The sequence below is a fragment of the Lepisosteus oculatus genome, chromosome 3 (genome assembly GCF_040954835.1).
Source record: "Lepisosteus oculatus isolate fLepOcu1 chromosome 3, fLepOcu1.hap2, whole genome shotgun sequence".
Taxonomy (NCBI): Eukaryota; Metazoa; Chordata; class Actinopteri; order Semionotiformes; family Lepisosteidae; genus Lepisosteus; species Lepisosteus oculatus.
This window is the reverse complement of record NC_090698.1, coordinates 22570211-22594229: the sequence shown is the minus strand read 5'-3', so window position 1 is coordinate 22594229 and position 24019 is coordinate 22570211. Positions and strand designations below refer to the sequence as shown.

The following is a 24019-nucleotide window of genomic DNA, read 5'->3' as shown; positions in this document are numbered from 1 at the left end:
TCGGAAAACCGTCTTTGAGAACACAGACGGAGAGATTAGAGTGGTCGTGGCCGTCAGAGGTGAAATGAGAAACAATGGGCTTGGAGAGATCTTTAATCTTCACAGCCCTGACGTGTTCTCTGAAGCGGTCTCCGAGTCTCCTTCCTGTTTCCCCAATGTAGATGGCTGGGCATTTACTGCAAGAGATACAGTAAATAAGGTTGCTGGAGGTACAAGATGCTGTCTAGGTGATCCGGAATTGTCCTGAGGGGCCTTGAATGAGTGTGGTGGTGGCTGTGTACTTGCAGGTGATACAGCGAGCTCTTTTGCAAGGGAAAGTGCCTGGTGTGGATGGTTGCTGAGGGCGGTCAAGGGAGCTGTGGACAAGGAGGTTACGCAGATTAGGTGGTCGGCGATATGAGATGATGGGGCGATCAGAAAAGAGGGCCCCAATGGAGGGATCATCCTGTAGGATGGAAAAGTTCTGGTTAATGGTCCTGGGGATAGGAAGTGTGTTAGGGTGGTAAGGAAGCACCAAAGGAATGCGGTTGTTACGACGGGAGTTCCTGATCGGGTTGATGGTCCGGGGGGTGTTTTTGGCTCGGGCAAGGGCCCTGTCAATCACACTGCTGGGGTATCCTCTGTTGATAAAAAATGAGTACATTTCGAGGGCTTGGTTTTCGAAGTCGATGTCGTCGCTGCATAATCGTCGTAACCTAAGGAACTGTGAAAAAGGAAGAGAGTTTTTAGTGTGGTTGGGGTGAAATGAGCTGTACAGGAGGTAGCTGTGTGAATCCATGGGTTTGTAATAAACTGAAGTGGACAGTCGGGGGTAGTTGATAGACAAGTGGATGTCTAGAAACGGAAGAGTGGTGGAAGAAATGTTAACCGTATATTTGAGGGACGGGTGGAAGTTGGTGAAATGGTGCAGGAAGAATTCAAGCTGATCGTTGGAGCATGTGGCGGCACCGACGCAGTCATCAATATATCGTTTGTAGAGGTCAGGGACATAGCCAGTGTAGGAAGCGAAGAAGCGTTCTTCTACCCAGCCGACAAAAATGTTGGCATAGCTGGGTCCCATTCTGGTGCCCATGGCAACTCCACTGACCTGTTGGTAAAAAAGATTATTGAAAGAGAATGCGTTCAGTGTGAGGACCAATTCTGCAAGGCGTACCAGGGTGTGGGTGGGTGGATCAAGCACTGTGCGTTTGTCCAGCGTGTGCTTGAGGGCTGTAAGGCCGTCATTATGGGGAATGACGGTGTACAGAGATGTGATGTCCATGGTAAAAATGTGGCATTCGGTACCCTGAAATTGGAAATCATTGAAAAGTTGGAGCGCGTGGTTGGTGTCTTTGATGTATGAGGGAAGATCTTCAACCAGCGGTCTCATGAGGCTGTCGAGAAAGGCTGAGATGTAAGTAGTTGGACAGTTACATGCTGATACGATGGGGCGTCCAGGGGTGTCCGGTTTGTGGATTTTGGGGAGGAGGTAAAATTGAGATACCTGTGGGTGTTCCATGATGAGCCGGTTCGCCTCCTGGGGGAGCTCGTTGCTGCTTATAAGAAGGGAAATGGTGGATACCACTTCCTTTTGGTAGTCAGTGGTAGGGTCCTGTTGGAGAGGGAGGTAGGCAGAAGTGTCAGTTAGTTGTCTAGAGGCTTCAAAGATATATAGATCTTTACGCCACACCACAACAGCACCTCCTTTGTCCGCTGGTTTGATGACGATATCATCCCTGTTGCGGAGAGACTGGAGCGCCTGATTTTCTCCTTGGGTGAGGTTAGACCTATGTTTACTGGGTATAGAGAGTGCCTTGGGAGCTTGATTAGTGCATTGGTTGATGAAATAATCAACTGGTGGAAAACGGCCAGAGGAGGGAGTCCAACAGCTCTGTTTGGGATTAATGTTGTTAATGACATCAATAACCGGGTTGTTATCAGCTGCCTGTGAAGAGGAATTGTCGGCAAAATGTGCTCTGAGACGGATCCTGCGGTAAAAGCGGTTAAGGTCGACATTGGTCTGGGGGATGTCCAGCTTCCTGGGAACTGGTACAAAACTGAGCCCTTTGCTGAGGAGGGATCGCTCATCCTGTGAGAGGGAAAGGTCAGAAGGTATGGTGACAACAAGGTTAGGGTTGGTGAGGGTGTCCGGGGTGTTGATGGTTTTCTTCTGTAGAAGATGACTGAGTTTTTTGTCCTTCTCTGTAGTGAGAAACTGGTAGAGTTTAGAGTTGAGAGATCTAATGAGGTTAGTTATGAAGGGAAGATGGTGTGGAGCTGTCAGCCGTAGAAATTCCTTAGCCTCTTTCCACCATTTCCCTTCTTATCAGCAGCAACGAGCTCCCCCAGGAGGCGAACCGGCTCATCATGGAACACCCACAGGTATCTCAATTTTACCTCCTCCCCAAAATCCACAAACCGGACACCCCTGGACGCCCCATCGTATCAGCATGTAACTGTCCAACTACTTACATCTCAGCCTTTCTCGACAGCCTCATGAGACCGCTGGTTGAAGATCTTCCCTCATACATCAAAGACACCAACCACGCGCTCCAACTTTTCAATGATTTCCAATTTCAGGGTACCGAATGCCACATTTTTACCATGGACATCACATCTCTGTACACCGTCATTCCCCATAATGACGGCCTTACAGCCCTCAAGCACACGCTGGACAAACGCACAGTGCTTGATCCACCCACCCACACCCTGGTACGCCTTGCAGAATTGGTCCTCACACTGAACGCATTCTCTTTCAATAATCTTTTTTACCAACAGGTCAGTGGAGTTGCCATGGGCACCAGAATGGGACCCAGCTATGCCAACATTTTTGTCGGCTGGGTAGAAGAACGCTTCTTCGCTTCCTACACTGGCTATGTCCCTGACCTCTACAAACGATATATTGATGACTGCGTCGGTGCCGCCACATGCTCCAACGATCAGCTTGAATTCTTCCTGCACCATTTCACCAACTTCCACCCGTCCCTCAAATATACGGTTAACATTTCTTCCACCACTCTTCCGTTTCTAGACATCCACTTGTCTATCAACTACCCCCGACTGTCCACTTCAGTTTATTACAAACCCACGGATTCACACAGCTACCTCCTGTACAGCTCATTTCACCCCAACCACACTAAAAACTCTCTTCCTTTTTCACAGTTCCTTAGGTTACGACGATTATGCAGCGACGACATCGACTTCGAAAACCAAGCCCTCGAAATGTACTCATTTTTTATCAACAGAGGATACCCCAGCAGTGTGATTGACAGGGCCCTTGCCCGAGCCAAAAACACCCCCCGGACCATCAACGCGATCAGGAACTCCCGCCGTAACAACCGCATTCCTTTGGTGCTTCCTTACCACCCTAACACACTTCCTATCCCCAGGACCATTAACCAGAACTTTTCCATCCTACAGGATGATCCCTCCATTGGGGCCCTCTTTTCTGATCGCCCCATCATCTCATATCGCCGACCACCTAATCTGCGTAACCTCCTTGTCCACAGCTCCCTTGACCGCCCTCAGCAACCATCCACACCAGGCACTTTCCCTTGCAAAAGAGCACGCTGTATCACCTGCAAGTACACAGCCACCACCGCACTCATTCAAGGCCCCTCAGGACAATTCCGGATCACCCAGACAGCATCTTGTACCTCCAGCAACCTTATTTACTGTATCTCTTGCAGTAAATGCCCAGCCATCTACATTGGGGTAACAGTAAGGAGACTCGGAGACCGCTTCAGAGAACACGTCAGGGCTGTGAAGATTAAAGATCTCTCCAAGCCCATTGTTTCTCATTTCACCTCTGACGGCCACGACCACTCTAATCTCTCCGTCTGTGTTCTCAAAGACGGTTTTCCGAACTCATACATCAGAAAGACCACCGAAACTAAAATTATTCTGCAGCTAGGATCACACATTCTCCCTTCCCTTAACGACAGATTACTGTTCTTTTAAATTTTCTCCATTCATTAGAAGTTTCATTTCCCACCTCTCTGCACCCATTCTGACTTCACACCTCTTGATTAGCCTTTCTTTCTGTCCCCTGCTCCCGCCTCTCACTCCTCCTCCCTCTAAACCTTTGTTCTCCCGCTACTTTACCTTTGCCTACTGCCCTGTCTCTCTCACACCTGAAGAAGGCTCTACGGCCGAAACGTTGTGTTCTCTTTCTTCTTTTTTTCAGCATGGAATAAACCTATTACTTGTTCCTTTGCAGCCTACGCATGCTGACGCAGCTACCCACCTGACATTCTAGGATTATTGTGTGTAGTACTGTGTAGAGACATCTGTGGGAAACAGTAATCCATTTTTGTCAATGTGTAATGAGCATGTCTTTCTCCCAGATATAGCCATCTTTAAATTTGGTGGGCAAGCCTATTTTGATCTAATTACAAGTTTGTATTATTCAGCCCCATGAACTACCAGAATCTGAGCAAGATGTGAAGGTGAACTGTAATTTTCTGAGGGTCTAATTGAAACTGGTTAGCTCATTGCAAGAGGTGGAAATTCCTGGTATGAACCTTGCGATGTCCTTTCCTTAACCTTCTCTAGGCAATAGGACTCAAACAGCAAGTGATTAATAAATTAAATTCCTTTAAAACATTAAATATTAAACATTTGATTAACATTAACCAATTTTAGGCATTTCTTTTGAAATGATCATATTAGGATCTATGCAATGTGTACAGTTTGTTTTAATGAAACAGTGTATTGATTCAAGGTAAAAAGCAGAGGTTAATTTCATTCTACAAAAAGAAGAAAAATAGGAACTTCAAGGTAAAGAGAGCAAAACACCAACAGAGAATGAATAGAAGGGAGTGAGAATGAGGCACCAAAGATATGGAAATTCCGAAAACAAACTCCTTGGGAAAGTGTGGAGAGCAGAAATCTCCAATTCAATGGAGAGATTTTGCAAGTGTTTAATCGACTATTGAGAGCAGTGGGGAGGTGCTAAGGTAGTTTTTAAGGATAATTTGCACTTCTGATGTCTTTCTGGAGTAGGAATCTTTAAATCCCTGTGAAAGAATGCAGGGAGAAAGATCACTGTAATGGCTGGGAGGGATAAAAACTGTGAACTATTTGAAATATATTAACATATTTTTTTCTTTTCATCAGAGTTTTGTGTTGGCCTTTCAATTAGGTAAGACTGAGGGTCAGATACATGTGGAATTTTTATTTTTGTGTTAATTGTATTGTTAACTGTGGACACATTAAACCTCTTTAAAAAAAAATTAACCTCTTAAAACTTACAAATGCTTTCTTTACTTTTTCAGATACAGTGAAACACAGTCATTGACAAATGGTTGTATGCTCAGTCACAAAAGGTGCAGACAATGTGCCCATTTACTAAAAATATAACCCCAGAGCTAGAAATAGACCAAAATAAAAACCTTCAATGATGAGTTTAACATTCTAGTGATGCTGTTACGTGCCAACAAGAAATGTTTCCTCGTTATCTTATTTTAAAAGTTTTGTGTTTGGTGTTAACAGCCTCTCCTGTGTGTAAATAAAGCCAACACCTAATCAGCAAATGTATAGCAAGATTTAATCATTTCTTAAATGTTGTTAATCACTTTGCTACTTTCACATTATGATCAATCTTTATTTCAGAAACTTAGATCGAAAAGGCTGTGATGAACACTAATGTGATTTTGCACCATAGTATGAGTATTCATTTTAAGCTGCTTGATTTCTTTGGTAAGGGAAGGAAAAGCCATAATTAAGCAGCCATGGATCCTTAAAATATCCAGGTCCCACTACATTACAAGTAACAGCTTCCTAATGCTATAGTAAATTGTTTTTTCTCTAAATGGTAAGCCAGATAATAATTACACAATACTTAATACTTAAACCAACTGTTGTTAATTTATTGAGTATTCTGATAATATTTAGATATATCATTTTCTGTTTCTAAATAGGTGACAAAGTAAATAGGAGCCCATGTTTTGTGCCGTGAACCACTGTATGTAGAACAGGAAAGAAGCAAGTGAGTAACATACTAGGTAGTTCTTTTATAGTACTGTGTTGTCTTGTCAAATTAAACAGTTTTGCAGAATGAAACTCCATTTTTTGTCAAAGCTGAAGACGTTGCTAAACATGTTTGAGTGGGGGTGAGATTTCCGTAATATTCTGGTTAATGTTGTTGCTGTAGCGTTTTGCTTGTTTTAGGCACAAGATCAAATTCCACTCTGTGACAACGCTGGTTGTTTATGTTTCAGAGGCATTACGCTGAAGCAAGAAAATGCTTTGCCCAGAGTTCTTGTAATCAGATTTTTTCGTTGAATAATTTACTGGATCTCGGTTACAAAAGCATAGCTTTACTGCACTGGGGCCAGATTTTATTATTTAACGGACAGTTAATTTCTGCTTAAATAGGTTTTAAGTAGTCATGTTACAATAAGCACATTACAATTTAACTTTTTAATGTCCTTCTATTGTTCAATTAATTGTTTAATTTTATTTAACATATTCCTGTCTTTTTAAACAATACAGTCAAACACAGTTATGTGTTTTGGGTTGTATGTCCTATTAAATTGATTCTCTGTGACCAGAGTTACATATAACATGCTTTTTAAAATGTACTTTTTAGTGCAGTATCAGCAAGAATTGACTCTTACCTTTAAAGCCTTTACTGGAAGATAATAGTAACTACTAATAGTTTGGTTTCATGCTCTGATGCTGTTTGGGACTCTCACTCTGTCTTTTAGTGTTCAATATGCAACAGTTATGATATTTTAAATCTCATCTCATGTACTATTCCTTTGATCTGGTATGGTCTGAACTTCATTTGGTCAACATATTTCTTCATCTTTTTCTGTTATCAACACAAGTTTCTCAATATGGAACAAGTAAAGGTTTATTCCATGCTGAAAAGAGAAGAAAAGAAACACAATGTTGTAAACCTTTACTTGATACCAATAGTTATTTCGCACCATCCATTACTGACAATAATGTAAAGTATACAAGTGAACCACTCGATAGATCTCCGTGGATAAAGAGACTCTTTTTATTCCAGTTGAATTTCATTGCATAATTGATGCCTTAATTTAACACTAAGTTGTCTGTTTGGAATATCTGCATTTTATTATTTCTGTACACATTTAGTACTTTGCTTTAGAAATGCAATAGCTTAAAGGCAATCCCCAACATGTTTAAGTGTTAAAATAAATCCTTTTATACAGGTCACAATAAGGTTCAATTATGTAACCGAGAGCTGAACTGGAACAGAAAACCTACAGGTATGTGGCCATCCAGGACCAGAACTGGGAACCCCTTTTATAGCATACCTATTAACCCCAATCTTCACAAGCATTTTGGTGCTTGTTATTCGTGTTTAGGTATGTTGGAGTAATGAACTGTTTGTCAGTTTCTTATTACTGTCACATCTTTTGTTCATGAACCATGTGAGTTATTGTAATCCACATTTAAAGTTTGAACCAATGATCTCAAGTATCAATTCAAAAATTGATTGCAGTAGGGGTGGTAGATGTTTTTGTTCAACATTTTTAGTTTTCACAGAGCGTTGCAAAGGTTATTCCCATAAAATAGTTCAAAGTGCAATGACAGGCATGTCCTAGCCCCAAATCACATTCCAGTAGCAGTTACAGTCAATATGAATTGATCATGACTTGGAGCCCGGGGGACGGGGTAGATATATTTACGAGCTAGAATATTTAAATGAAGGCCGAGGGGTCGGGAAGCAGGGTCTGGTTGAAGTGAAAGAGCTGATGGCATTCCAAGAGGGACAGGAATGTAGCAGAGGGGAGAGGGGGCTGTGCTTACTACAAGCTTCCTATCTACTGCCAGCAGCTCCATGCTGACACAGCAATTTATTGTCCAGCACAGGAGGGGTTTACTACAAAGAGGAAAGAAAAAAAAAAACAGATCTGCCCTCTGAAAGGTGAAAACACTGACACATTTTCAGAGTGCCAAATGCTGTGTGAGAATCTAAGCTGTTTGTTCATCTGAGCCCAGAAGAGACTTAACTCAAACTGAACTAAAGCAGTGGAGACATTTTAAATGTTCAAGGCAAGAAAAAGAAGATGACTGCCTTTGTGTGCTTTCTACCATTTGTCTGTTTATAGACACATTTAAAATATTTAAATCTAGGATCAGGGAACATTTTACATGTGGATTGCAGTGACATAAAAGCAACATTTTTGCTCTAAATTCTTAAACAGTCTGATTACAAGCTTTGGTCTTTATTATAATTCAACATACAAACAACGGTATGAGTATCTAAAACAAAACTCACAAAAACGAATACAAAATGAAAGAAAGACACTTGTCGGTGTGGTGTACAGATTTTAATTAATGAAAAAAAAAGTGACAAATGCAGTCTTCCTCAGAATACAAATTATTCTGTATTTTATTTAGAAGAAAATGAACTGGCCATTCTAAGCAGATAACATTTTGCTTAAATGTAGACATTAAAATTATTTTGACATTTTTTAAGAATTAAATCAAGGTAATGATGGTAAGATTCACCTTTATTTGCTTTTTCTTATAATTGGAAGAGATTGGGCAAAAAGGAGGGGGTAATCACCAGAAACATACTTCCTTCTGAGGAGAAACATTTTTGTGGCCCCTGAATGCACACTCCTCAGGCACCACATGGACAAGGACAGTGTGTTCTGTGTAAACAGAGACAGAAGGGATCAGCTGCTCTTTTGGTGCTTCTGTACACATGTCAGGTACTCCTGCACATCCTCTGGAGATCCAACAATGAAGGGCACACGCTGGTGGATGGACTCTGGCTGCACATCTAGTACCCTCTGCGTCCCTGTGGTGGCTACTCCACCTGCCTGCTCTATTATGAAGGCGATAGGGTTGCATTCATACAGCAGCCTCAGCTGTGCACAACAAAAAGAATGGAGCAAGAGGAAAAAAAACAGACAAGTCAATGTTATTAGCTTATCACAAGAGCACAGCTGACAACTTGTCTTCATCTTCCTCAAAGATTTTGCATGCCATTGTGCCTTGTTCTCTTTCTTCTTTCTCTCGTGTCTCCCTAAACCCCTTCATGTTCTGTGCCCTTCCGATTCTCTACTCATTTCTTCTGTCCTTATCCTTGCCCCCACTTTCAGTTCTCCCCTCTATTATGAAATTGTCTGTTCTTTCAGTTGACTCAGCTGCCCGACTTCTTCCCATGTCTGAACTCTAACCTGTTTCCATCCTTTTATGTTTTATGCTCAGCAGACCTTTGTCAACTCTACTCTTAGCCTACAGAAAAACAGCATTCTGCCGCGAGAATGTGAAAAAAGTCAAAAGCGGACCTCTACAATGAATGTGTACCATCCTCTCCTCCCATCTTTCCCTTGTGATCTCCCATCTTCATAAGCAATTCAACTCCCAGTCGCACTCTTGCCATCCTTTTGGGCAGAGCGATGGCACTGTGGCTATGGATCTGCGCCTGTGGCTAGAAGGTTGCCGGTTCAAATCGTGCAGCCGAAAGAGGAATCCTACCCTGTTGGGCCCCTGAGCAAGGCCCTTAACCCCAACTGCTCCAAGGGTGCCGTATAAATGGCTGACCCTGTGCTCCGACCCCAAGCTTCTCTCTCCCTGCCTGTGTGTCTCATGGAGAGTAAGTTGAAGGATGCCAAAAGACAAATTCCTATTGCAAGAAATTGTATATGGCCAATAAAGTGATCTTATCCTTTCCAACTTGCCATAGCCTTCTCAATCCTTCAGTGACAGCCCTAGTAACTTCCTTATCATGACTTTAGCTCCTGCTTCTGACATTGGTGATCTGTTTTCATCACTCTCTCCATCTTCCCATCCCACTCTTGTACGAACCCTCCTCACAGCTCCCAACTGCCACTTCACCCTTCACCCGACTGCTCCTTCTGCCCTCTTCTTTGTTTCTAGCCTCCTAGATAACTCTTAACTTCACTCTTTGGTCAAGGATCATATAAATCTATTGAATCTGCCTTTGATCCCATCTCCACTCAACCTTTCCAAAGCATTTCCTCACTTTGTGACAGCTCTATTTGTTTTGCCTGCTTTCCTTCCAAGTTTATAAATCTGAGCACAAGAGATCTTCTCAAAGTAGTTGAGATGTGTTTTTGTTCGAAATCCCCCCATCGTTTGGGTACTGTTTCTCACCCACTCTGTGCTCATAAACACTTGCTCTGTCCTTTTTCTCCAATACTTTATATCTCTGCTACCTTCCTCACATCTGAGGAAGAATCTGAATCTTTCTCACATCTGAAGAAAGCTCAACAGCCAAAATGGTTCTTCTTTCTACTTTTTCTGCTGGGAATTAACCTTTTATTGTTTCTATTTTCTGTTTACTCCCCTTCTTCTCTGCTGTTACTGATTAGTCAGTTTATCATTAATGTCCTCTATACTATACAGCCAAAGTACAGCAATAACTTAGCAACAACACCAGGACCACAGGGCACCTAAACATTTCTTCAGTTTATTTCAGTTTTGAATTCGATTTTCACTTTGATTTTTACTCATTACGATGTAGTTTGCTTGGGTAAAGCTTATCTTTATCATTTGTAATCATTAATCATTTAATTGTCATCATTTATTTCCAGGGTAGGGGGGTGCAAATTAGTGCCAAAGGAGAGCCTACAGGTGGTTTGGGGGGGGGGGGGGTTACTAGTCTTTCCACTAGAGCTAAACCGCTAAGCTTGCTTGATAGTGCAAGTTCACCTTTGACAGCTGCAAAAAGGTCAAACTGAACTGGTGAAATCTATATTGTAGCTTCTGTCTTTGGTAAGAGTCTGATTTTATATCTATCAGCCATAGCAAAAATAAGAGAACGTTCAAATACTGGCTCTGTGTAAATCACACAATACAAATTTCTGTCTTTGTGGAACCCCAGGCAGTTACTGAAATTCCAGTCGAACCGGCTGTTCTGTTTTCAAGAGGAAACACTGTGATGCTTTATGAATGTCTAACTACCCATAAGACGTGATGTTAATTCTGATTGCAACACTGCCAAGATCATGAGTTTCTGCTGAGTGTTGCAGAATGTTAATGTGGTAGGAATTAGGATGGCATTTCTGTGCTTTAATCCTAGGTAATTTTGGAAGATATTTCACCTAAAATTATTTAATGGTATTTCAGATAAAAAGGGTCAGATTTATCTAAATGTTTTTTTACAGAAAGGTGTTTCACAAACATGTTGTAAAAGGAAAATGTTGCTGTTGTGTAACACTCTATTATGAGAATAAGGCTGATCCAAAGGAAAAAGAGCAGTATGGTGAACGGAACCATGGTAATAGACCATAGATAAACTTAAATGACAAAATCCTTGACTTAAAGGAAGAAACAGTAATGCATAGATATTATATTGAAAAGACATATACTGCTCTGATTTTGTACAGAATGTTATTAAAATCAAGGGCTTTTTTTCACAAAATGAAAGTATACAGTTATATATAGAATTATACAGTTAGGTATTATCCAAAATGTAATATGCAATAATATGCAAATAATAAAGTATTGTACCTTTCCTTTAGGACTCTTCTCATTGGCTGGATACAAAAAGATACCCCCATGAAGAAGAGTGCGATGAATATCAGCTACCATAGACCCCACATACCTAGAACTATAGGGTGCACTTCCATCCTGCAGTTCAACAAAAGAATATACATGAATCCATTATTTTTTATATTACTCATATTCAGCATTCCCGGTGTTTAGGCATGTTAGTATTGATTAATGTTGCTTCTATTTTTATAGGTATCATATACTTCCACGATTGCTTCTAGGAGTCCTTCATATTTCTATTTCTCACTGTAATATTGAAAATCACCAGATAATTCAGAAAAGCCTGTCATACTGAGTTGACTAATTTATTTATCTGTCTAGTGTCTAGTGTCTAGCATTATTAGTTTTTTGTAATTATCAAGTAACCAAAACTTGAATGATTCAATATTCTGTTACAACTATGAGGGTGTTCTCAGGTCAACACCCTTGAGTGAAGTAAGAAATATGAGAGTAAGTTAAGTGGCATTGATTTCACTATGGATAACTATTAGGATATTAAAAGTTGGCCTCATAAAAAATCAATTCGTGTATTAATGTATTTGTCCTTTCATCAAAATTGCTGATGGTGTGATGGTTGTTTCAATCCCAACGCTGTTATATCAAACAAAGTCCTGATAAGTTCTTGCTGAACAGTCAACATACGTGAAACAACATTAATCAGTTCAAAGTTTCCACACTGAAATTGAAAAATACACAGAGAGCAAAGTTTTAAAACCTGACTAGGGTTGGTTAATATCTAATAACATTTTAACACATGGATAACTCCTTGTTTATTTTCTTCAGTCAGTGCTATAATGTTTTGCAGACCAGCTGATTTTGTCAAATTAGTTTAAAATCACTAAGGATACAAAAAGGCTTTTGTTAAAGGGTGAAAAGAGGAAAACTAAAATCACAACAGGCAAGACCATGAAGTCATGAGATTTTGTTCCTGACTCAGAAAGAGGGGTCATGTGTCTCCAATTTTGTAATAGCACACATACAGTAAAATTGACACAGTGCAAAGCCCAACAGCTAATATAAGTCTATTCAGTTTGAGAAATCTGTAGGTGTGTTTATTTTCAGTGTTGCATTAATAGCAGAAGTCCTGTGATCATGTGAGATATCACTGGAAAGAGAGGTACACAGAGCTACACGCAGGGAAAAGGATATGTACAGTAAGGAACAAGAGGAGGCCATTTGGCCCACATAGCCAAATGGTAGATAATAATTGATCGAAGAATCTCATCTATTTCTTTCTTGAAAGAAGCCAGGGTATTCACATCAACAACATTTCTTGATCCACACTCCCACAACCCTTTGGGTAAAGAAGTGCTTCCTGTTCTCAGTTTTAAACACGCTTTCTCATAGATTTCATTTGTGTCCTGTGATTGCTTTTCTCTATCATTTACCATTAAGTCTTTTTCTAATGGTGAGTTTGCTGGGTTTTAACTTCAACTAAATGTTTTGCATGAATTAAAAGCTCATCAACATTTAACAAAGGAGTCAGGGGAGTTTCATGTGCCACAGGAGATGCAGAGCATATGTGTGTCATTCGAAAAAATGAAAACCGAGGAAGGAATATCAAAAACTTGCAGACAGAAAAGTTTCAACCAAAGTGCAGGGGAAAAAAAGCAGAAAGGTCATTTGAATGAAAGGCTTAAAGGCTTATTTTCAAAGAAAAGCCTTTCTTTGAAAAGAGCTTCCCAAGCCAAGCTCTCTATAAATCTTGTTTACTCCTTAAAGTCTATATTTGTAAGTTTGTATGCTTTGTTGCTTACTTGTTAACTTGACTAGTATTTTATCATTATCATTATTTTAATTTAATTAATAATGTTATCATTATTTTATCATTATCATTTTATCATGATCAATTTGATCACTTTTACCTTATTTACCCCAGCCTATCATACTCATCTCATACTCTCATGCTGATTGATAAGTCAATCAGCAGAAGTTTCTCTCCTTCTGTGTACCTCATTTGTGTGAGCTTTCCCAAGGCATAAAGAAACAAGGCTGACACTTGGCAGTCGCATGCTATCACCTGAGCTCCATGTTTGCATTACACCATGAAGATAAATTAATTCAGCTCAAACCTCAAAGCTCAAAGGGAAGCTGACACTGCAGTATACAGCAGAGAGGTGATGGATGCTATCGCTTGTTTGCGTTGTGAGTCAGGTGTCAGAAGTGTATTGAGACAGGACAAGACTTGTGCAACAAAGTTAGCAAATTGTTAAATGACTAGATCATGGATTTGGCTTGGTCACTGCATCCCACAACAATCAGCTGTTTTGTTGGTGTGTCCAGATCAGGGGTTTACTCAGCTTGTTCTTAGTGAGTATCTTCCTATTATCATTCTTTTTTTTCCAGCAAAGTTATCATTAAAACACATTTGGGTTCTTTCATTTTTGGATGTTACGTAAAGAACATTAAAATAGATATCAGAGAAAATGACAGTTTCAGTAGGTTAAAAACTGAACATAGCAACTGCAAAGTCCAATATACATTTTTCTGTATAAAAATTGCATAATTGTTTTGATTATTTGAAAATTTACATTGATTTGCCCAATCAGTTGCTATTTCACACATTGATCTATCAATGTAAAGTCCAAAACCACTTAAATAAATAAAATAATACGTTTTGTAACAAGTCACATTGGTGCCCAGAAAAAAAAGTTAAAAAGACTTTGAATATGATTCATAGATAAACAGTGAATTCACATGAAGCTTGAATTTGAAAAACATATTTTTTTGTAAAGACATACTGTACCTCAGGAAATTTCTTTTTCTTCAAATATTCAGTCACTGCTGAGTCAAAATACATGGCATAGCCTTCATTGAGACTGTAAATCTTTCCTTTCTTCTTTATTTTCATATCTTTCTCCACCAGAATAAATTCTCCCACTGCCTGAAAACAGTCCAAATGTAATCATCTTTGCACAATTATACACAGTTACACAGTTCTTAAATAAATGAAATAAGTTATAATAAAGCTAATTGTGCAATTTAGAAAAACACAAGATTACATTCTGAATGTTTTATTTTTGTGAGACAAACACTACTTCCCATAAAAATAGCTAATGGAAAAGCCTTATGGGTGCTATTGGAATGTGAGTGTTTAATTGTCTAACATGAAACCTATGCCAATTTGTCAGTTTCTTTTCCAAAGATCTACAAATAGATAGCCATTCTAGCCCTGCTATTTCTATGACAATTGGCTTTATAGTGTATACCTTCTGTTAAATGAAAATGAATGAATGGTGTGTTCTAGTTTAATGAAACTGCAGCTGCAGACATCCAAATTGGCACATCTCAAATGATGTCTTCCACTCATTTATTTGGTGTAATAAATATTCTTTTATTAAATTATACTTATTTGGCAATATGTTTTATAGGATTATTGAACATTCAGTCATCCTAGCAAGTCAAGACACGGGGTGTTAATCAGGATATACCAGTGGATTATTTTCAAAACTCCCTTTGATGTATTTAAATATGTTTAAAAAAATTATTCAGCTTTAACCATTTAATCGTTGTATTTTTTTACTTAATAATTAGATATTAGTTGGCCTATTTTAATAAATATTGGACAGGGGCACAAAATTAAAGTATAAAGCCCTAATAATCTGTAATACATGAAGAGAAGTTTCAATAACTTGTTAATACATGACCCTTACTAATAATTGATTGCATGGTTCTTTCATCAAGTCAGAGATTTGATACTTACAATTCATTCAGGACTATTTCTGTGTTATTTGTTAAGCACTTAAATTGAAATAATTTATATATATATATTAAGTATATAATAGGTATTGCAATAGCTCATCACACAAACATGTTTTACTTTTCACATATAGACCATTTACCAGGAATGCAAGAGCAGCAGTAATTATTGGGTGATTCTCGGTAAGCCTGTCCTGAGCTGGTGAAGGGAAGTACTCACCGGATCCAGCATGAAGCAGTTCAACCCTTGTCCAGTGGTGAGGGCAACCAGAGTGGCGCTGCCATAGAGGGCATAACCCGCAGCCACAATATTGCTGCCCGGCTGGAGGGCATCTTTCTCAGATGGTTCGTCTTCTGTGGTCTAAGAAGAGAGCCCGAGTGCCAAGTAAGTCACATTGCACACTGCAATGTGATAAATACGTGAATGCAAATTATTTATCCATAATATACAGTTGATAGTACAGTATAATAACTTACAGTACAATAATACAGTATTATTACACTACAGTAATAACATACATTTATATTACATATCTTATATATAATCTATACATAATAATATATCACTTATAATATTGCTGTATACATAAATATATAAATATTGAATCCTGAGTGATAAGGATTATCACAACAAAGTATTCTTGTACTAATAAATGGACACACAGTTGCACATACAAACGCTTTATTGATCTGATCTTCCTGTGTGGAAGAAACATTGCCATTTGTCATTGTGCCCACATATAGTACTGAGTGTTTTTGAATGTGTGAGATTTACCTACACAAAATACAGTAATATTACTGTTTCTTAAACAGTATGTGGAGCACACAACGGATTAGAGCTGTAATATCCATCTCTTTCAATTCCAAATATGAAGTAGATTATGAGACAATACAATTAATTAATGAATTATAATAATTATTACCTAGTCTACTATGACATTTTCTTTTTTGCTGGTTTGCAAGAATAAATAGCATTACAAATTTGGTTTCCATTATTTCCCTCAAACCACAGCCAATAAAGAGAAAAGGTTATTTTCTCTTTATTGTGGAAAAAGTGTTAACATCTAAAATTATTTAATCAAAAACTTTCTTTCTTGTATGTTGCTGCTCTGTCCAAACCTACACACCTGTGAGCTTCACTTTCATCATTCAGCAGTGCACTGACTTGATAAACATTGTTCTAATTATTATTAATGCAAGTTTTGAATTAAGTATTTAATTAAGTATTAAATAAGTATTTAATTAAGTGTTAATTAAGTTTTTTAAAATTATTATTAACTTAGAAAACTGCATTTTTGATGGCATTACAGTACATAGACTCATGGACTTCATTTAGTCAGCACAGATAATATTTATACAGTATAAATCCCCCAAAAAGAGATTTTAACACAGGAGCAGTGGCCTGTTATTACGTTCTTTGGTTCCTCCAATTCCTTCACAATGGTACATTTTCATGTATTTTTGTGTCATTGCCTTTTTATATAGTTTCCTAAGGTTTATAAAGAGTGTGTTTTATTTTATTTTTCTTCATGGTCCCTTATCGCAGTGAACCATGGGTACAGCTTCCTATAAACACTTCACATTCCTAATGATATATACCATATAAAGACATTATATAAAGACAATAATAGTATTTCCCACCTAATCCTCTGATGCAGAAATAAATATGCTTATTGTTGTTAATAATAAGAAGAACAATTTTGTTATTTTGGCCTGTAGTATAATCATGCAAAAAAGAATGCTTATACGTTATTAATGGCATTATTATCATAAATGAAATTATTATTATTATTATTATTATTATTATTATTATTATTATTATTATTATTATTATTATTATTATTATTACCAGCATATGAAATAAAGCCCATTGTCTTGAAAGTACACTTACCTTTCTATAGATTGCAAAAATTGTGCCTATAGGTGCCAAGCAGTCTATATTGGAGGAGCCATCAAGTGGGTCAAAACACACAATATATTTACCCTGCATGAGAGGAAATGTATAAGGTAAAAGGTACTGTAGGACTCATAAATTTGAATACATACTGTCAAGCCTGGATAAATACTGAAACAAACATTAATATTTCAATGTACAGTGGAACAAAATCATCAAATTCATTAGCTCAGTACAAATGTATAATTTGTTCATTTTAATCTGCATTTGTACAAATCAGTATCTTTGGTTGGACTCCACCACTTTTCTACAGAATTAAACAATTCTTTAGTCATATTCAAGTTGTGTTTGAGTGCCACCTAGTGGCATTTTGTGAAAGAATAAGCCTACCCTTTTCTCAGGCGGGATGACAATGGCATCTTTGTTTTCTTCAGTGACCAGGATACAGGTGCTGTAAGATGACTGCAGCATATTGATGACCAGATCATTAGAAAGAACGTCCAACTTCTTCACCTCATCACCCGTGACATTCACTGTGCCTGCAATCCCATACCTACACACACACAAAGTCCATCTAGTTATATACAGTACAATTATGTACCCTTGAACAATACAGCTTATGTGTGCTACCAATATTAGTAATATTAAATGGAAGCTTAATAAAAATGATTAAATTCTTCATTCTACAACACATCTGCAGGTTGGCTTTACTAAACTTTGTATGTTATTTCTAATCCATTGTTTTGTGTTCAAAATCTATTGGAGTTAACCTAACTGTATCTTAGCACGCACCGTATCTGCAGTGTGGAGGGTTCTAGACTCATAACATAAGGGTTGTTGGTGCAAATCCCATATCAGACAAAGCTACTGTATGGTTGAGTAATGATAAAAGTGGTTCCAGAATAATACCTGGATAAATAAGTTCAAATGTAAGTCACTTTACATCAGGGTCAGCTTAAGCAAGTATTCGGAAAAAGTCAGGTCTTGCCATGTAGACTTCAAACCTGATTTATATATTGAAATCTCAGTTCTATACATGCCTATAGTGCCACCTGGGGGGCAAGTTAGCACCTAATGCATATAAATTGAATCTCAGAGGCAACACAAAGGGATTGCCTTTCTTTGTTAATGTCTGTCTAATACAGAATTTTTATAAAGCTTTATCAATGGTTGTTATCTAGAATAGAGACATAATAGCACTTTTTTGGAAGTAATGGCGCCTTACAGGTAATTGGGACTCCCCTCCACCACCACAAATGTGCAGCATCCACCTGGATGATGTGATGGCAGCCATAGTGCACCAGTACGCTCACCACACATTGGCTATCAGTGGGGGGGAGAATAGAGTGATGAAGCCAATTCATAGATGGGGATTGGTAAAGGCCTGGGGGAATTTGGGCCAGAAATTTTGGTAGGGAAACACCACTACTCTTTTCGAGAAACGCCCTGGGATTTTTAATGAGCACAGGACCTCTGTTTTACGTCTCATCCGAAGGACAGCGCCTTTTTACAGCACAGCTTCCCCATCACTATATTGAGGCATAACGACCCACGCAGACCGCAAGGTGAGCGCCCCCTATTGGCCCCACTATCCCCACTTCCAACAGCAATCTTAGTTTTTCCCAGGAGGTCTCTTATCCAGGTACTGAACAGCATCACTCCTGCTTAGCTTCAGTGGGTTGCTAGTTGTGAGTTGCAGAGTGTTATGGCTGCTGGCAGAGCATACACAGAATATGTTTGACTCCACATAAATGGAATCAAATGAAACTAACTCCTTCTTTCCTGGGCACTGGTTATGTTGGGGACATGTGCTTTAGGAGTTTCCTTAGGAGGAAAAGTTCTGTAAGTTTCATTTTCTTCGTCTATGATTGTAAATTAGGGACATTCTCTTTTTTCACTTGGTAGTCTTGCTGGATGATGACACTGGTCTTGATTTCTTGCAGTAGGAGAAATAGTCCTGGGTGGCTGCAGTGACTGCAGAATAAAAGATGTTGGTTCTATGTTGAGAGCTTCTCTATTCCCTCCTCCTGCTTCACTGGTTCCTACATTATCTTGGTATCATGGATTTGTAACTCTCTACAGCTCAGATCTATCGGACTGCTGCTGCTGACACTGTCAAGAGCTTGTTTCTGTCAAGGACCAGTAGGTGGAAAATTAGTGTCACGGATGTCGGAAGGGCAAGGTGTGGAATGACAAAGAGAGCAATAGACCCTATGCATGGGGGTAAAAGGGGCAACACAGGGGTTAGCCCAGGCTCTGGGGGTCAGACGATGTCAGTAAGGAAACCTATGCCCTCAGGCCATGGATAGGAGCAACCTGGTGGGGGCAGAGAGAGAGAGAGAGAGAGAGAGAGAGTCCCGTGACCAAAGTCCAAGTTGTTAAGCAGGTCCGTGGTCAGTAGGAGGGCCAAGATCTGTAATCCAAAGAATTGTATCCAGTAACTAAGATCCAATCTGTAAGCCAGGTCCGTAGTTGGTAGGAGGGCACAGATCCGTAAACCATAGAGTTGAATCCAGTAACCAAAATCCGATCCGTAAGGCAGGTCCGTAGTCAGCGGGAAGGCAAAATCCGTAATCCAAAGAGGCGAGACAAACAAGCGGCAAGAAAGGTTTAGCTCCAGTGAGTAGAACTCAATAGTGAGCCTGGAGAGGTGTGGAAGAAAGGTTTAAGTAGAGAGAAAGGGGAAAAGTGGCTGGATAATAGATTCATTGTGGTTAGCAGTGCGCATTGGAATGTGGCGGCAAGTGCGTGGTTGCATGGAGACTCTGACAGTTTCTGCTGCTGCTGTTTAACTTTATTTTAAGTGTGAAGAGGGTGAGTCTGGTTTTTTGTCCCATTTTATTTCTGTTTGAAACTTAATAAAAATGTTCAAAAAAGTAAGTAGTGAAGAATGATCAGGGAACAAGCAGTCCAGATGTCTGTATGTAACGTGGGTCACCATAATGGAGCTGAAGAAATAAAGGGCAGACAAGAAGAATGTAAGGATATGGGGAGGGTATCACTAGGTAGATAATAGTGCCAGAAAGAAGTAAATAATAAGGAAAGACAACAGATTGTAGAATAAAGGAGATAGGGAGCAATAAAAAGGAGAATCTTGAACTGTGTGTGGAGACAGGACACCAATAAGGTATCAGAAGCAGAGGGGTTATATGAGTGAAATGTAGCAGAGAGGCATATTAAAGCTGTGGGGTTTTAAATTAGCTGAAGTGGGTTGAATGCTGAAACATAGAGGCCTGCAAGAGCCGCAATGATACAATCTAGAAAGAACAAGGGCCAAAACTAAGAATGGAGCATTACAGTTTGTTGTGAAAGAAGGAAGAGTAGCATATCAGGGACTGTTGTGCCAAGTTACCTGGCAAAGGTACAATACAAGGAGTTACAGTAATAGGGAGAACAAAGACAGGCCAGTATAGATAGTGAAAGAGCAAGGAAATGAGAATAAATCAGATTGAGCTTGAGATCACATATCTGCACTCCTGATGAGGAGGCCAAAAGATGTTTAGAAATCCATGTACTGTATATAAATTATACATATAAATATAATTATAGGGGGAAAGGAGCAGACAATCTGTCCATTACCAAGGTATCATGTTGGAACATGCAAAAGGTGAAAAAGTGAAGGCCACTTATTCCAACTTGCTTGTTTGGTTGCCAGACGCCAGTTAATGAATGACTTCATCTTGCTGTTTCTTGAAAGATCCCAGGTAATCCGCAATGATGACGGATGTCATTATACAGTAGATATTGCTAAGTGCATAACAAGTGTCATTTTATCTTTTATTTTCTAGTCTTTATCTTTTGTCTACACCAGATGTATAGAAATGTAGATAGGAATCTATTTGTAATAGGTGGTGCATGTGCAAACAAGGAATACATAATTAACATACCTGAAGAAGGCTTCACAGCCAAAACGTTGTTTTCTCTCTTCTCTTTTCAGCATGGAATAAACCTATTACTTGTTCCTTTGCTGACTACGCATGCTGACGAAGCTACCCACCTGAACTAAATAATTAACATATGTAATATTGTTATCCTGTTACTGGAATGTTGTGGCTGAATAGCAGTCCAGGTGATGATTTATCAGAACCCAAGTGCAAGAGACCGGAGAGTGATAAGTGAAAGATGAAATAGATTAAATAATGAATTACTGGATGGCGGGGCTTAATCAGCCCAGGTTGGTCAGTAATGGGGAAGAAAGGAAATTGGGAGGCATGATGATCCCTGGTGGAAACAGGCTGCTAAATACAGCCCGTTGGTCGGAAAAAGGGAGTCATGGGTACAGAAAGGAACCGAATAGTGAGACCCCTGAACAGAATACCAAACGGGTTCTGAAGGGCTGCTCTCAGAAATGCCAGGGGTGCAGGATTGCAAACACGAGGGTCGATGTGGTGACCAGTGTAAAGATTAAGTGCTGGTTAGAATCTGAGGCTGTTGGGTCAGGAGATGCGGAGAGCTAAGACTTCTGCCCCATTCGGCGCAGAGAGCTGGCTTGGAGCTGAAGCCACTGCACTGGGCAACACTGAGAGCTGAGAATGCTGCAAGAGCGAAGCATGTCTTGAAGCCGAAATTGCTGCCAAAAACTGCTGGTTGAAAACTGCTGGCTGGTACAGGAGAAACTGAATGGCGAGCCTCCTGAGAAGAAGTCAGACAGATTTGAAAGGCAGGCTTGAGCACAGTGCAGGCTGGAGGCCGCTGAGACTGCTCCGCAGAGTGCAGCGCTGTCTTGAAGCTGAATTGCTGCCAAACACGGTCCACCAGTCGGAACAGGAAGGCTCAGGTACAGATGAAACTGAAAGGTGAGCCTCCCGAGAAAGAGGACCAAACGGGTTTGCAAGATAGGCTTCAGTTTGAAAACTGCTGCGCAGGGTGAAGAGTGGGCTTAAAGCCAAAACGTCTGAGCAGAGCACAACGCTATCTTGAAGTCAAAATTGGTGCCAAACACAGTCCACCAGCCGGAAAAAGGGATCCGCAAGTATAGTATGGGAGAAACCAAATGGTGAGCCTCCTGAGAAAGTGGACAAAAACAGGTGTGCCGGGCAGGCTTGATGCTGCAACTTCTGCACAGAGTGAAGTGCTGTCTTGCTCAGCAGAGAAATGTGGAGAGTGAAAGCAGTAATGTGAGTGAGGAAAACCCAGGGTGGAGTGAAAAATGATGAACCACTGTCAAAGCGGCACCCCGGCCTTAAATAGAAAATCGGGAATGGAATAATAAGTAGGAAATCGGTGATTAACACAGATAATGAAAAAGGGGATCCAGTCAGAGCAGATGCCATAATGACAGTTACTCTATGTTTCCTGGGAGGCTGACAAATCCTAATCAGAGAAATTAATTAAGCCAAAAAGCAAATCTGCATTCTGCCTTATAGCACCAAAGGTGATAATTGAGTGACGTTTTCCTCCAAAGGTATATATCCTAAACTAATAAACACAGCATTAAAAAAGCCCAGAATCCTTTAAGTACCAAACATGATTTTTCAGATTTGTAGAGTAGCACACAAATTCCTAGATAAGTGAATCACACACAGAACAAGAGGCAGTAAATGGAGGGCAATCTGCTGCCCTGACTCATCAGTAACTGATAACAATATGTAAATTACAAACATGTAACTAGAATGTACATGATTAGTGCAAGATAAGATGTGCAAATTCTCAGATTTTAATTGGTCTGTTGAGAGTTTTACACTGAAGAGGAAAACTTTGCTAGGTTCACTCTATTCCACTCACCTAGAAAAATAAAAATATTCTACCATGTAATGGAAATTTCATTAATCAGTAAATATACTTCTTCATTAATTTGAGAGACAGCAATTTGCGAGGATTTTCAGCCAGCCAGTTCTTTTACACACCAGATTACTCTAAAAATGCATGCATGAAGAAGCATTCTTAAAATCCACCAAAATAAACGTAAACGTCACAAGAAGTACAAAAATAGCTAGTAGTCTTGCCAGTGTAGTCAATTAGCAGATCAGACAGAAGAATAAAAATCCAAAATAGGAGAAATACTGTTTTTAAAGAGGTACTGGTCTTCAACAGCAATAAGATGAAAATGAATCCATTTCAAACTTGTAATGTTTACAAGTTTACCATTTGCTTACGTTAAGTTCACTTCATACAGAGCTGCATATAAAACAGATGCCACCTACTGCATTAACTGCATTGCTGCTGCTCTGAAATCACTTAACCTGAGGCCAAATTTATCTTCATAAAAAAGTCAGAAATATTTAGTTTGTTTTGCTTTTGCAAATAAGTGCACAATGTACAGTTTCTAATTTCACATAGTATTTTATGAGTTTTACCCCTGAACTAAATGCAGTAATTCTGCTATACCCAGGAGAGCAAAATCCCTTTCTTTCCCAACTCCCGTTCCAAACCCAAGGACTTACATATGTGCCAGGCCTGCCTTCCTCACAGCTGAGGAGATGGCCTTGATGGCAGTAAGCATGGAGTTGAGTAGCTGGGTCAGCTCTCCAGTGCCTTTCGCTTTCCTGCCCTGCTCCATGACGAACCGGGTCAGGGTGATTACATCCACATCAAACGGGGATCGATCCGACATTTTGCTAAACTATTCCTTTCTCCCCTACTACAAGGTAAAGCTCAGGCAATTGCAGACACTGTAATATCTGCAACCAAGTTACCCTTTTTAAGAGCAGGTTCAAGGCACATGGCCAAGGATATATTTATATTATGAATGCTGGCAATATCATGTGACCAAGATGCCTCTGGTGTCTAGTAATGCAAAGCTCCTAAGGCTGTCTAGCTTCTACTCCATAGGCTACATTTAAAGGCACTTAAACAGGCCTGCTGTAGTACTGTGCAGTTTCAGGTTTCATTCTGAATTTTACAACTAATAAACTCCTATTTTAATTGTTTTTCAATATGCATTCTTCAAACGTCAATCACCCAGCTTTTTTTTTTTAGAAAAGTACAACCAGCACGTCA

The 24019-nt window shown here is 39.5% G+C and overlaps 1 protein-coding gene across 1 annotated transcript; it reads right to left on the bottom strand.

Moving 5' to 3' along the window:
- Positions 1–8273: 8273 nt before the first annotated feature.
- On the bottom strand, positions 8274–23735 carry LOC102682959 (fructose-1,6-bisphosphatase isozyme 2). The gene is made up of 7 exons (XM_069187022.1): positions 23464–23735; positions 17471–17633; positions 17078–17170; positions 15407–15547; positions 14234–14371; positions 11446–11565; positions 8274–8834 (listed from the first exon to the last, which is right to left on the bottom strand). The coding sequence occupies exons 1-7, from the start codon at positions 23631–23633 to the stop codon at positions 8640–8642; spliced, it is 1020 nt and encodes a 339-aa protein (XP_069043123.1). The 5' UTR covers positions 23634–23735; the 3' UTR covers positions 8274–8639.
- Positions 23736–24019: the final 284 nt, after the last annotated feature.

What these genes read in the sequence shown, in the direction of transcription:
- LOC102682959 (XM_069187022.1), bottom strand. Translation starts at nt 23,633, where the DNA reads ATGTCGGATCGATCCCCGTTTGATGTGGATGTAATCACCCTGACCCGG. An exon ending in TCATCCCGCCTGAGAAAAGG is followed by an intron (nt 17,171 to 17,470) that starts GTAGGCTTATTC and finishes CCTCTCATGCAG; the next exon opens with GGTAAATATATTGTGTGTTT. An exon ending in AGAAGAGTCCTAAAGGAAAG is followed by an intron (nt 8,835 to 11,445) that starts GTACAATACTTT and finishes TGTTGTGCACAG; the next exon opens with CTGAGGCTGCTGTATGAATG.